The sequence below is a fragment of the Capricornis sumatraensis genome, chromosome 4 (genome assembly GCF_032405125.1).
Source record: "Capricornis sumatraensis isolate serow.1 chromosome 4, serow.2, whole genome shotgun sequence".
Classification (NCBI taxonomy): Eukaryota; Metazoa; Chordata; class Mammalia; order Artiodactyla; family Bovidae; genus Capricornis; species Capricornis sumatraensis.
Window position 1 is genome coordinate 71,549,018 of NC_091072.1, and position 14,819 is coordinate 71,563,836.

Genomic DNA, 14,819 nt, shown 5'->3' on the forward strand with positions numbered 1-14,819 from the left:
GTGGAATCTTCCTGGACCAGGGACTGAACCCCTGACCCCTGCATTGGTAGGCGGATTCCTATCCACCGTGCCACCAGGGAAGTCCTCAAGGAATTCTTTAAAACTAGTTTTCTGAGGGCCACTGACGCAAGTACTGTAGCGAGTTCCAGCTCCCTCTGCCTTCCAGCCTTGCTCCCTCCATCAGTGGGATTGTTTGAGAAAGACAGAATTTTCTTGATGGGGGTGGAGGGTAGATGGGTAGGGGTAGGGGGTGTGAGTGAAGAACTACGAAAATTCATTCAGTGGAATATTTCACAGGTTTTAATGGCTTGTATTCGGTGAGTACAAACTACGTCCCCAAACATGCACACTCACTTGACTGCTTCTCTTCCCTTCCTCCCCTAAAGAATTCAGTTCACAACTCTGTTCCAGTTTACTCTGTTGGATAACTCATCCTTCTGTGTTACTGGTTTTCTTTATCACCGTCAACCGCTTTTAACAGCTGAGAATCTAGCCGGGAAGACCACTTAAACAAACCAACAAAGCAAAAGAATGACTGGAGAATCTCATCATTGAAATGGTAATATTACTTCAGGGGTTCAATGTGTGTTGCAGAAGATACCCATCTCTCATAGAGTGAGGGAACCAGCAGAGAGGAGAGGTCCATAAATGATTAACGATACATCAGTTCTCTCAATATTTATTTGAGAGATGCTTACACCTTAACAGGCAATGCCCTGACAATGTTCTAGAATTTTTTCCCTCTTTAAGGGAAGAAAACATCCTTTCTTATTCATCTTCTACTTTTAACAAGAACTTTAGAGATCAAAAAGTGTTGACCAATGTCAATTTGAGTCACGTAATTCAAACACTCAATAGTATTCCTGATGCTTATAAAGAGATAGTAAAGGGATGGTGGAAAGAGCTTTCAAGTTGAGCCTGGACAGAGGAGCCAGGTTCTAGTCCCAGCTTAATTTATTATTAATCTGTGAAATAGGGTAGTAACATCAAGCCTCACTCATTCTCAGGGGTTTTGCCAGCATCAGAAAAGCCTTGAAATGCTTTCTAAAGGCCCAACAAGGCTTAGCAGCCATTAAAAGCATGTTTTGTATATATATTGACATATAAAGATGTCATAGATATATGAATGATTGTTACAGTCTTGTGGATTTCAATTATTTATTTATTTTTAAATATTTTATTTATTTGCATCCAGTAAGATGAGACAGAGAAGGCAATGGCACCCCACTCCGGTACTCTTGCCTGGAAAATCCCATGGATGGAGGAGCCTGGTGGGCTATAGTCCATGGGGTCACGAAGAGTCGGACATGACTGAGCGACTTCACTTTCACTTTTCACTTTCATGCATTGGAGAAGGAAATGGCAACCCACTCCAGTGTTCTTGCCTGGAGAATCCCAGGGGCGGGGAAGCCTGGTGGGCTGCTGTCTATGGGGTTGCACAGAGTTGGACACGACTGAAGCAACTTAGCAGCAGCAGTAAGATGAGATGATTGGATGGCATCACCAACTCGATGGAGATGAGTTTGAGCAAGCTCTGGGAGTTGGTGATGGACAGGGAAGCCTGGTGTGCTGCAGTCCCTGGGGTCGCAAAGAGTTGGACACAACTGGGTGATTGAACTGAACTGAGTCTTAGTTGCAGAACAGGGGACCTTTCATTGCTTGGGCTTAGTTGCTCCTCAGCATGTGGAATCTTAGTTCCCCAACCAAGACCAATGATTGAACTTGAGTCCCCTGCATTGCAAGGTGGATTCTTAATCACTGAGCCACCAGGGAAGTCCCTCAATTGTTTTTGTTTTTAATAAATTTATTTTTAATTGGAGGATAATTGCTTTATAATATTGTGTCAGTTTCTGCCATACATCAATATAAATCAACCATAGGCATACATATATCCCTTCCGTCTTGAACCTCCCTCTGCCCTCCCACCCCATCCCACCCCTGTAGGTTATCACAGAGCACCTGGTTTGAGCTCCCTGTCTCAGATAGCAAGTTCCCACTGGTTATCTATTTCACGTGGTAATGCATATGTTTTAGTGTTACTTTCAATTCGCCCCTCCCTCTCCTTACCCTACTCTGTCCACAAGTCTGTTCTCTGCGTCTGCCCTGCAGATAGGTTCCTCAGTACCATCCCCTCAAGTGTTTTTAAAAAAAGAAAAATAAGGTATACTTTAATAAATAAAAAAAAGTTGGAGAACAGCATGAATGGTATGATTCATTTTTATTAAAAAAAAATTAAACATATGCCCTAGATTACAAACATTTGACACTGGTATGAAGGGGGGCTTAAGGGAGCCTATAATTTTTTATATTTTATATGTCTATATGTATATTTGTAATATATTTATATATCAATATATGTATTTTAACACATGGACATGTATTTACATTCACATATTTACATTAATACATCTGTATTTGCCTTTGACTCTTTTACAGTTAGCCCATACTTATTGTTAAAAAAATCATTAAAGTGAATGTGACATATTTTGATAACATTAGGTCTGATCCCAAGCATGACAAACTTTCACTTGTCTTATAATTCTATTCTGTGGTTCTGTGGGGGAAGTGGTGGCAAAAAATAATAAACGGACAGGGAGAACCACAGGATTGGGGTTAGGGGAAGAGTGTATTGGGAAGTGGAACCCAGACGCAGTGAAAGGATCATGGCCATCAGCTGGGAGCAGCCCTCTCCCCTCCCTGAGCAGGGGCTGTATTCCCAGGAAGAGGTCACTCTCCAGCCTCAGAACTCAGTACTGTCTTCATGCCCCAGGCCTCCTGCCTTCTTGCTCATTGGCTCCTGCTTCCTTGGACTGTTTCTTTTCTCCTCAGGATCACTTAAAAGCTCCAAATAAAATAATTATATACCAGCTGGATGGAAAGGCAGAAAATCAGGAAACTCTCTTAGGGAAAAATGGTGGTGTATATCAAATCTGACACCAAGCTGACTGTCCCACTTGAGGAAGAGGAAATGAGTTCAAGTGGAGCACACTGACACCCTCCTCAGCTACTTGCACACCCCAAAGCAGAAGGCCTCTCAGATAGCCTGATCCTGCTCTCTGGGCCAGGACCAAGGATAAACACTGCTGGGAATCACCCAACCACAGGGATGTGTTGGAAAGTTGTTCACCCCGTTACAACCCAGTCCACTCATTCTCACACCCAAATCTGGGTAGGCTCAGCTGGACTGAAAAAGTTAAAAAATAAAATATGAAAGCAAACACTTAGTAGTACTTACACTGGAGGCCAACTGCTGTTCCAAGCGCCTAATTTAACCCTCACAAGCACCCTCAGGGTAGCTACTATACCATCACCCCCATTTTATAGATGAGGAAACTGAGGCACAAATGTAAACCCAGGCAGTTGGGCTCGGGCTCCATGCTCTTCCCCAGTTCCCTGCACTGCCTCTCAGCAAGGCATCATGAGGACTGCTTTGCAGGCACCGTGCACCTGGTGAAGCAATCCCTCATTCACCTCATATGGGCAAATATCCAGAGGTGGGCCAGGTAGCCATGGGTAAGTGCTCCCACTCTCATGCCCTTCTCCAGGGACAGGGCTTGGGAGAAAAGAGCAGGGCTAGAGGGGGAAAGTCAAGTAGGTGAAGGCCCAGGGAGAGGGTCAGTACATGCCATAGAAGGGACACTGGGTGGGCAGCAGGAGGCAAAGTTTAGCCTTGGCTTTGCTGTATGTCCTTTAAGTGGATTTTCCTCTCAGATAAAAAAACTTTCACCAGCACCTAGTAATACAATGTGTGGTATATAGTAGTTACTCAATAAAATGTTTACAGCTAAATGGACAACCTTAAAGATACCTGCCAGCTTGTCACACCCAATGAGTCTGCCAGGAAGAACCCTCCCCACGCTATCATCTACCAGCTCCTTTGAAGAGAACTCAGCAGGGACAAAGCTGAAGGAACTTCACTAGCCTGTCTCCTCTACCTCTCCTCCCTATTTCCTTTTCACTTAGGAACATGCTGCCCCCCTCATGCTTCCATCAGTAAATAATCTCATTCAAAACAACAAATCATTAACTAGTCTCTGGATTCCAGTCTAATAGAGTTCCCAAACGGGCTACTCTTGAAAAGCCCGGAGTTAGTTAGCCTGTCTCCTCTCCATTTACTGAGCACAGCCATGGGCCAAGCACCCACTTGTGTGTATATATGGGGAGACAAGGGCATATAAGACACAATTTCTTCCTGTCCTCAAGGACAGAGAGTCTACAAATAACTATAAAATACAGGCAGAAAGGGGAAGTAGAGTTACTGCAACAGACTCTGTTTTAGCCTTAAGATGGGGGAAGGAAAAGATATCTGCTTTTTTCATACTTAACCTCAGCGTCTATTCCCTGCAGATGGGTGGGGGAATGTGTTTTTTCCCTTCTCTGAGCAGAGACCTGAGACCACTACTCTTCCCTCCCCTTGGCCTCACCCTGCAGGCACCCATCCAACAGCATTCCTCCCCCAGTGGGTGATGCTATCTCCCCACACAGGTTTGGACTTGCAGGTCCTGGAAAGTTTTGCTTCTTCCTGTCTGGGAATTCGTCTGGGACCCAAGGAAAGGTCATCAACCTCTTTTCTAGGACAGGTAGGTCCCTCATGCCCACCTCAAGCACATTCCAGGACACACCCTGAGCTGACCCTCCTTCCATTCCCCACCCTGCTTAACTGCTGGCTCTCCTTCCTCTGAGAAGCCCTGGTTTGGGTGGGAGGAGGAAAGGCAGATACAATCAGAGGTGAGGCAGGGAGGGGCTCACAGAACTTGAGTTCCTGGTACTGGTACTGTTTCCTGCCCTGATGCCTCCCTCACCCTCACTCACTCAGGGTGGGGAACAATCAGGTACAGACAAGATCACGGTCTGTCAGCCAATCACTGCTCTCTCCTCTTCAGCCCTTCACTTGGGTTTCATGCAAGCATACAGGCCCTGATGGACCCAGGTGATGTGGACAAGGGGTGCATTTTTGGCCAGAGAGGCAGAAGGCAAGCGGCACGCATGTGCTGAGCTGCAAGCCTATTCATGCAGCAAGCCTCTGGATTTGCTGCAAGGGGTGGTCACAGAAGCAGCTCGAGCCCCTGGAATCTTTGCTCAGTGGCTTGGACATCTACTCCATAGGCTCCAGAGATTGTCTCACTCTGGATGTGGAGTAAGGTTTTTGCTTGGCAAATGGGGAGGGTGCCTGTCTCCAGGGTAACAAGATATGGAGGACCTCAGAGCCTCAGGCTTTTCCCACCCATTTCTGTTGAAAGGCAATTCCACAGTTCTCAGTTTAAGGTGGAGGCAGTCTTAGAGAGGGCTTCCCTGGTGGTTCAGTGGTAAAGAATCCGCTTGCCAATGCAGGAGACGTGGGTTCAGTCGCTGGGTCAGGAAGATCCCATGGAAAGGGCAATGGCAACCCACTTCAGTATTCTTGCCTGCGAAATCCCATGGACAAAGGAGCCTGGCAGGCTACAGTCCATGGGGTCACAGAGTCAGACACAACTTAGCGACTAAACAAGTCTTAGTGAAGCTAGAAAGACAAACGTTCCACTGGTAACCCCACCTCTCTCCTCACAACCTCCAGCTGCCCCCTCATAAGAACTACTGAGGTGGGTACAGGTGAGGATGAGTAAATGAGATCAATGATCAATTAAAATTGTTTATTTTAAAGTGGAAAGGGGGATGGGAGTGACACAGAGGCAACTTTTGGCATCTTCTTTCCAGGCCATCACCCCATGTGCTTCCCAACCCAAAGCACTGACAGGAGGAGCCCCCGGACAGGCTAAGGGGCCAAAGAGCCGCAAGGTCACAGAGAGATCTGTTCAGCCCTGGAGAGGTGGGGTTCAAGGGTCCATCCCAGCTCCCTGGTCCTAGAACAGGGTCAGAGCTCAGGAGTGTAGGGCTCCCCGGTGGGCGAGGGCACCCGCAGCTCAGCATCGTGCCTGACCACGGTGAAGAGTCCCACCACTGCCAGCAGAGCCATCACCATGACGGCGGAGCAGATGCTGAACATATTCCGAGTACCCGTTTTGCGATCGCTGTCATGGAGGACCAGGAGCCCCAGGCAGGCCAGTAAGTGCAGGGGCACCCGGAACCAGTTGAGGACACCAGCTTGCTCGGTCTCAGGGATCACTTTTCTCCGCAGGAAGCTCATGCTGGGAAAGTACAGTCCACAGGCCAGCTCGATAAGGAGGAAGGCTATGAAAGATTCCACTGGACTCTCCTGGCCTGGGCTGGTAGAGAACGTCAACATGAAGAGGGAGAAGACGACGATGAGGACAGCGAGGGAGAGTAGATGCATGGGCTGAAGGTGGTACCTCTTGGAGGTAGCGATGCGGTACAGGGAAGAGCCGAGTAGGCTGGCTGCCATGAAGCTGGAGAAGATGATGCCCAGCGGAGCCCCATGTGGGTCCAGCACAGGCGTCCAGAGGAAGACAAAGATGAAGATGACACTCTCAAACAGGGCCTGGATGGTGCCTAGCAGGAGCACACGACGGTCCGACAGGAGGCATCGCAGGCCACCAGCACAGGTCCTAGAGAAGGCACGCTGCCGATCATAGTTCTCTCCCCAGTTGTGAAGGGCCAAGGCCCCAGCCAGAGCCAAGAGAGGGATGGCGGCCACAAAGGGGGCTACAGGCCCCAGGCCCATCCAGCAGGCCACGGCCTCAGCTGCCACACCTGCCGCTACAGCCAGCACATGGTTCCAGAAGGCAGCTCGGGCAAAGGTAGCCGGGATCCATTCGGCGGGGAAGTCATGCCGTTCCAGGTGCTCGTGGATATACCAGGCCTCAAAGGCTGAGAAGAGCAGGGCTGTAGATAGCCCACCTAGTGCTCGGCCCACCAGCAGCACAAAGTAGTCCCGGGAGAGTTTGGTTAAGCAGCAGAGTGAGTAAGTGAGGGAGAAGAGGACACAAGATTTCTTGCGACCCAGCCAATCCACCAGGGAGGAAGCCACCAGTCCAAAGAGGACGGTGGAGGCAAGGCCGCAGACGTAGAGGATGGCAATTTGTGCCTCCAAGAAGTGGTAATGCTGATACAGTTTGTAGAGGTAGGGGGCCTGCAGCCAGTCAGCTGCCAGGGCCAGGAAGTAGACCTGATAGAAGTCCAGTTGAAACCGAAGGAAAGAGGGATTGCTGCAGGCCCTTCCAGAGGGCTTAGCCCGGCATCTTGACAGCTCCAACCCCAGGCAGGAGGCCAGGAGGACCACAAAAGCAAGGTAAGCAGTCACCAGCATGGCCGGCCCCCGGACGACCTGGGAAGAGAAGGGGGCTTCAGAGTCACATCCATTGCCCGGGTAGCGCTGTCCAGGGGCTGCCTGTCTAAGCAGAAAGCGGATCCACCCAACCCCCCTGCCAACAGCACTCCCCCACCCCTCAATTCCACTCCCCCAGAGCTCAGACCGGAGGGACCAGTTGGGTGGGTGGGAGGAGTGGCCCGCCAGAGCGGGACACTCTGGGGCGGGGAGGGGTGTGAGAGGAGAGAAGATTGAGCATTCGCCCCACCCTTTCCTGGCATAGCAAAGAGGGAGTACCTAATCCCAGCCCCGCAAGTTAAGGGGCTGCTGCCCTTCCCCGTAACAGCGTTTACACACTGTACTTCCTTCTGTTACCTCCCATCCTCTTTGGGGAGCCTGGTTTGTCCTCGAGGTCTCGTCATCTGTCCCAGACATCCCTACCACCCGCGCAGGCCTCTAGAGTTGCTTCAGGCCACGCGCGTGCATCCCAGATTTCCCCCTCCTTCGGGTCAGGGCACCCCCGCCTGCGCCCCCTAGACTCCGCTTGCCGCCGCCACACACGCTCGCGCCTTGCCCAGACCCTGGTCTCACCTGCTGCCCCGGTCTGCGGGGACGCTCCGGACACGTCCGGCTCCAGGCCGCCCGGCCGCCCTTCCCGCTCTACCTCCTGCTCTGGCTCCGGCTCGGGTTCCACCAGCGCGCCCGCCCCTCACAGCCTGCTTCCGGGAGCCGGGGAGGCCTCTGGCCGCCGCCATGATGGCCCCATCACGTGACGGGGGCGCGGCGTTCAAACCCCGCCCCTGCTCCGCCCTCTAGCCGCGACTCGACTACAACCTCCGGACGCCGGCGAGGCCAAGACTGGAGGCGGTGGTGGTCGCGGTTTTTGCTCCTGGTTCACTCCCATCCGTGGCCTTCCCATGACACTCGCTTCTTCGACTCCCGGATACCTACCGAACCTCCTGGAAATAAAGACCCATTTTCAGTCTCTTCCTCCGTGTCGTGGGTTACGGAGCGCTGCTGTGCCTAAGACAATGCCAGCAGTTCCGCAGAGTCGGGGTTTGATCTTCTTAAGGAACATCGTCACCCTCAGCCGAGACGGGCTTCTCGATTTTCTCTTCTCCCACGATAGTGACTTCCTGGCCAGAAGTCAGTATGGCTCAGACACCTGAGGGAGGCAGTGTGGTGTAAAGGACGTGGACTTGGCTTGCAGGCCGCTAAGGCTCAAATCCCACCCCTATCACTTACCAGCTGTGTCGCCTCGGGCAAGCCATATGACTTCTCAGTGTCCCAGTTTCTTGGTCTGCATCATAGGAGAGCAGCGCCCAACTGAAAAAGGCTTAAAGTTCAGTGGCAGTCAAGAGTTAAGAACTTCAGCCTTGGAGTTGGACGCCCACCCTCTGCTACAGCTGTAGTACCTGGGAAAGGTTATTTAACTTCTTTCCAGCTTTAGTATTATCTCCTCAAAACCCTCCCAGGGGGAACTTCCCTGGTGGTCCAGTGGCTAAAACTCCTCCTTCCAATGCAAAAGGCCTGGGTTCCATCCCTGGTCAGGGAACTAGATCCCACATGCTGAAAGGAAGATCCCACCTGCCATAATTAAGACTCGAGGAAGCCGAATAAGTAAATAAATATTTTAAAACAAAACGAAACAAAAAAACCACCCTCCAGTGGCTTCTTATCTCACTAAGCGAAAAAGCCAAAATCATAATAGCCTACAAAATCCTTTGTCCTCTTTTCCGCTGCCACTTCTCTGACCTCATCTCTTACCATTTTCCCTCCTGTGCCTTCTACTCCATCTACACTGGTTATCACTAGGGCCTTTGCACACTGTGCCCTGTGAAGCTCTGGTTCTCCCAGATATCCACATGGTTCCCTCCTGCAGCTCCTACAATTCTCTGTTCAAGTGTCATCTTATCAGAGAGGCCTTCCTTGCTCATACTGTTGAAAAGGCAGCACCACCTCTGCCACAGTAACCTACCTGCTTCCCTTCCAACTCTCTATTCTCCTTTGCTGCCTTTTCTTCATAGCACTTAGTACTATCTGGCACACTGTATATTTCACTTACTGCTGCTTCTCCCTACAAATTTCTGCTTTGTTCACTTATATTTCCAGTACTTGAAACATTTAATGGGACATAAAAGGCATTCCATAAATATCAGATGAATAAATAAGTGAGATAATACATGTAAATTATTCTAAAAAGTGCTGGTCTTTATTAGCTGGTAACACATCAAACTTTTTTTTAATATTATTTATTTATTTTTGGCTGGGCTGAATCTCTATTGTTGCATGGGCTTTCTCTAGTTGCAGCCAGTGGGAACTACTCTAGTTGCGGTGTGAGGGCTTCTCTTTTTGCAGAGCATGGGCTCTAGGGCATGTGGGGTTCAGTAGTTGGGCATGTGGGCTTGTTTGCCCCGTGGCATATGGAATCTTCCTGGACCAGGGATTGAATCTGTGTACCCTGCATTGGCCAGTGGGTTCTTTAACCACTGGACCACCACGGAAGTGCATCAGTTATTATGTATTACACCTAAGCTCTGTTTTAGGAAGTCCTGGGCCAACTGCTATAGATGAAGTGTTTAACTGTCTCAACGACTTGTTAGGTAGGTACTTCAGAACTGGAAAGGTTAAGTGACATGACAAGACTCACATGGTAAGAGGTCGAGTCAGAACTGGGACCCAGATCTTCCCAATTCCATACTCGTGATTTCTGAGAAGATTAAATGTGTTCACCCACTTGCACAGATGATTAGTAAGTGCTAGTTTTCTTTATACTAAAGAAGGGTGGGAGAGTCTGGAATTATATCTTGAGAAATACTTTCTTATGATAAACATCTGAGATTTATATTCCATAACTTCCAAAGTGCCTTTATCCCTAACTGGCAAACTTCTAGAGAATAGAAAAGGGTATCGGTTCCCATGCTTCGTCTAGAAGCACAAAGCTCAAAAATCATGATTTCCCAAGGTCACTCAGTGAGTGAGGGCATGGGGGAATCCAAATGCCCTCCATCCTGGTCCTGGACTGAAAATCCTTGATCTCCTGACACCCAGTCTCTCAGTTCCTGGTGATCTTTTCTTTGAGGGAGGAGGTCACCCTGAATGATAGCAGGGAGTGGGACAGGATGGCCTTACATGCCTTGTCTTCTGTTTTCCTGGATGGAGGCCAGTGTTCTCCATTACTGAGTTGTAGTTTTCTCAGAAGCACCTAAGAAAGACTTTAGGGAAGGTTACATTATTTTGGATTATTTTTATCATAGGACCTATTCAAAATATGTTTACTCTTTCAGGTTCCCCTGGCCCCTCAGAGCTGTGAAGCACAGCTGAGAAAGATCCTTTACATGGGATATGTGCCTGCAGAGCTGCAGAGGACTGGAAGGGATAGAGAATATCCTGGGAGGGCAAATCCATCTCTAGGACCCACTTCCAGTAGAGGGCAAGAAGGACCAGGATCTGTATGTGGGGAGTTACAGGGGAAGTCTGGCTTTCAGAGCAGGCAGGGAGGATGCTCTGGGAATTACTAGGAACCATGCCTACAAGAGGAGCATCATTTAAAACTTTTATTATGAAAATGTTCAAATAAAGGTAGAGAGGTTCTATGAAACCCTATATACGTAATTCAACAATATTGATTTTTATCCCTTTGTTCCGTCTCCTCCTTTCTTTTATTTGCCAAAATACTTAAATACATCACTTCATTCCATGCTTCAGTATGCATCTCTAGGAAATAAGGACCTTTTCTTACATAACCTCAAGGCCATTTTCACATTTAACAAAATCAACACTGATTCCTTGGCATTGTAAGTACTCAGTTCATAATTAAATTAAATGTTTAATTAAATGTTAAATAAATAATTAAATGTTTTCAACAGTCTAAAAATGTCTTTTTACAATTGGGAGGTTCACATCAGGAATCAAACAAGGTCCACTTATTCTGTGTAGTAGCTGTCTTTGTACGCCCCCCTCTCATTGACCCTCCTCTTCAGCCATTGACTGGTCAAAGAAATCAGGTCAGATTTCCTTTAGAATGCCCCACATTCTGGATATTTTGTTTTACTTCCTTGTTGTGCCATTTAATTTGTTCTCCACCCCCCCATATTTCCTATTAAATGGAGGTTAGCAGTAGGGTTTGATTAGAATCATGTTCAGTTTTTTTTGTTTGTTTCTTTGTTTGGCAAGAGTCCTTCACAGGTGGTGCTGAGTGCTTCAGATTGCATCATATCAGGAGGTACAGGCTATGTGGTGGTGCTCTTTTTAGTAATGCTCAGATTCATCAGTGGGGTCAGGTAGTTACAGCTTCATTCCTCCATCGTAAAGTTCTCCATCAACCACCATCCTTAGCTTCATTCATTGAAGAGTCTTGTTTTAATCAGTTATTTCATTAGGGGTTGCAAAAATGGTGATTTTCCTAATTCCATATTTCTTCTACATCAGCTGGAGTTCTTCTGTAAAAAAAAAATTTTCTTCACCAGTTAGAGCTATTTGACCACCCTGAAATATAGTTTACACAGGACAGGTAGCATAAATGCATAATTCTTTTTTTTTTTCAGTTGCCAATTTTCAGAATATGAAGTTGGGAGAAAAAAGGTTTGGACTTAGAGCTGAGTGAGAATAAGATGGCCTGGACAGTGGGCAGGGGACAAAGGGACTGTTTGGTAGCTATGTCCAGCCCTTGCTCACTCCAGGACATGGGCTGTTTGGAGGACAATGGAAGACTTGGTGTCCTGGCCCTTGGACAGCAATGAGATGGGTATGACGTAGGCCTGTGTGCAGGAAGCTGCAGGACCCAGAGAGAGAGGAGAGACAGACAGAAAGCCGGATTCTGGGGAGGCAGAAAGAGAGATAGGAATTGAAAACCAGAAGAACAGAATTGGGAAAGAGAATTGGACCCAGAAAGACAGGAACAAAGACAGAGACACAAAGAAGGGAAATAGAAATGGAAAAGATCTAGTGACTTGCTCCCAGAAGCAGAATAGGACGGAAAAGGAGAGAAATAGGAGGTGAGTCAAAAGACCAAGGAGAAGATCTTAATTTATCTACTTAAAAAATAATTGTAACATATAGTAGAACTATATGTAACTTTGTCCTGTTTGAAAAAAAAAAAAAAAAAAGACCAAGGAAGAAAACAAACATGAAGATACAAAATGAGACAGGGAAAGGGGAAAGAAAAAGACATGTATGTTAAGTAGATTTTAAATTAGATGGGGAAAAGGAGGGACAGAGTGGGAGAAACAGATATAAAGACACAAGTTAGGTGGAGGTAGAGTGTCCAGGTGATAGAAAAAAGGAAACAGAAATGGAGAGAGTGGTGTAGAAAGCTAGCAGGAAGGATAAACAGAAGGATATACAGAGATAGAAATGAAAGAACAAAGGGTCCCAGAGGAACGAGGCAGAGAAAGAGAAGACTGAAGCAGATCAGTGTCAGATAACTTGGAGAATATGATGGGATGCTTAGGGGCTCTCAGCTTAAGATCCAATCCCAGGCAGATACCAGCATCTATCAGCTCCATCTTTCTCTCTGTGGCTTCTCCAACTCCCCAGCCCCACTCCCAGGGACAGGGGACTATGACTAGCTGCGTGTGGATGGAATCACTGGGAACCTGAGTCAAGGGCTCCCAGCTTCCATCATCCCTTGCCAGATGAGCGTGAATGTAACAGATTGGATTATTGCTGGAAGATTGGGGTCATGAGGCTGGGCAAGCCCTCAGAGATTTGAAAGATAAGACATCCAGGTGGAGAGCACCGGGTTCCTAGAAGTAAAGGACCATAAAGGATGTCATGATATCCAAGGGGAGGGAGGAACCAAGAATCCTCTGTTCAGCCTCTTCTTCTGGTCCAAGAGCCACTGCCCTTCCTCCAGGCTCACAATGAGAGGTAAAGGGTTCAGAGACTCTTGGGTTATTCAGGGATATGGGTGAAGGTCCACGGGGCAGAAAACGTGGTCCCTAGATGAAGAAGCCATCTTATCCACGCAAACTACAGAAAAGATGAGCCAAGAAGGGTCTCCCAGGGAGGTCAACTAGAGGGGGAAGTGGTCAACTTGCTCACCTTCAGGGACCACAGGAGAGGCCCTGAGAAGAACATTTTCCATTGCAGAAGTTGCAGAAGAGGAGATTCTGGAACCAGTGAGAGCGTGTCCAGAAACTAGCTTCAAAACAGATGCCTGGCTCTCACTCTCAGGATTGAGGAGGCCGCGGGGCTCTGAGCAGCCTGCCCCCTTCCCTGCCTGCGAGAGGGTCCAGCTGATCTTCTGCCTGCAGAAGTGCTCCAGGAGATGGGCACTCTCCCAGGGGGCAACTGCCCCCTAGACAATCAGACAGTGCCGAGAGGTGCGCTGTCCCCTAAAGCAGCAGCTGCAGTGGCCAGTGGAGCCTGGAGGTCCCCAGGCAGCCCCTCGACCACAGCTACAGCTGTCACTGCAGCCCAAGCAAGAGCTGAAACAGGTGGCTCGACCCCTGGAGCAAGGGTACATGGGGCAAGGAGAGGGGCGGCAGCAGGTCAAGTGCTGGCCAGAGCACTGGCTGCAGGCACTGTGGGGATAAGTCAAGGGAGGACAGGCGGGGCAGGGAGGGCAGGAGCAGGTACAGGGTGGGCCCGGGAGGCCAGGACAGGAGGGGCAGGGAGCTGCGTAGGAAGGAAAGGTGCTGCAGGAGCAGGTGGGAGGGGGACAGGCTGGGCAGGGGCAGGCACAGGCAGAGGCGGGGCAGGACGGACAAGGGGAGGCAGCTGGTGGGCAGTGTCCAGAGGGCGCAGGTGGCTGTTGATGGCTGGCTTTCTTGTTCCGAGGCCCCAGACGCAGGCCCAGAGAGAAGTCCATTCAGTGGCGGGGAGCGGCCAGGCTGGGGGTTGGGTGAAGGGGAGGGTACGGGTGGGGTCAGAGGGGGAACTGTGGGGAGCAGGGGTGGGGGCAGGATTAAACCTAAGACACTGCTGAGCCTCTCTGAGCCGGCAGGAGCTCAGACCTCCCCAGCTAGCCCTCCCCTTCCCTGCTTGCCGGCTCCCCTCCCCTCCACAGAGCACCTTCCATGGGCACCAGATTAGACCAAGTCCTCTAACTATGATGTGCACTCTTCTGCAAGCAGTGCCCTTTCTCTTTTCTCCACCTGGCAAGATCCTTTTCATCTCTGAAGATTTCCCCTTTATTCAATCAAAAAGTATTTCTTGAGCTCCGGGCACCTGACACCTGCCCATCACTCTCCAGTCCTGATGGCCAGAATGACCACTTCAGACTTCCAAACAGTCCCCAGAGGAGACTCAGGGCAGTAGCAGCAGCACAGCAGATGCTCTGAGACTCTGCCTGGGATATTGATGGGAGCTGGCGGGGCAGGGGAGACCTAGGTTCTGGGAATTTCCAGACAGGGCAAGTCCCAGGTGTTGTGGGGAGGAGGAGGGCCTGGCTGTCTCTGGGAGCCTGACAACCAGCCTGGACAATTATTTTTTTCTTAATTTAAATTTATTTATTTTAATTGGAAGCTAATTACTTTACACTGGACAATTATTATTGGAGGGCCTATCATGCAGCAGGTACTGGTCATGTTATAGAGCAAGACAGTGAGGTTTCCACTTATGGAGTGCCCTTTGAAGCGAGGGGTGGGGCTGGGTGGGGACAAAAAGCAAA

General features: G+C 49.1%; 2 protein-coding genes across 2 annotated transcripts; both read right to left on the minus strand.

Moving 5' to 3' along the window:
* Window positions 1-5,711: 5,711 nt before the first annotated feature.
* On the minus strand, window positions 5,712-7,934 carry MFSD5 (major facilitator superfamily domain containing 5). Its single transcript, XM_068971309.1, has 2 exons — window positions 7,796-7,934; window positions 5,712-7,222 (listed from the first exon to the last, which is right to left on the minus strand). The coding sequence occupies exon 2, from the start codon at window positions 7,202-7,204 to the stop codon at window positions 5,852-5,854; it is 1,353 nt and encodes a 450-aa protein (XP_068827410.1). The 5' UTR covers window positions 7,205-7,222; window positions 7,796-7,934; the 3' UTR covers window positions 5,712-5,851.
* A 5,571-nt stretch (window positions 7,935-13,505) lies between these two features.
* Window positions 13,506-14,018, minus strand: LOC138077784 (sperm mitochondrial-associated cysteine-rich protein). Its single transcript, XM_068970002.1, has one exon. It carries the CDS (start codon window positions 14,016-14,018, stop codon window positions 13,506-13,508), a length of 513 nt encoding a protein of 170 aa, XP_068826103.1.
* Window positions 14,019-14,819: the final 801 nt, after the last annotated feature.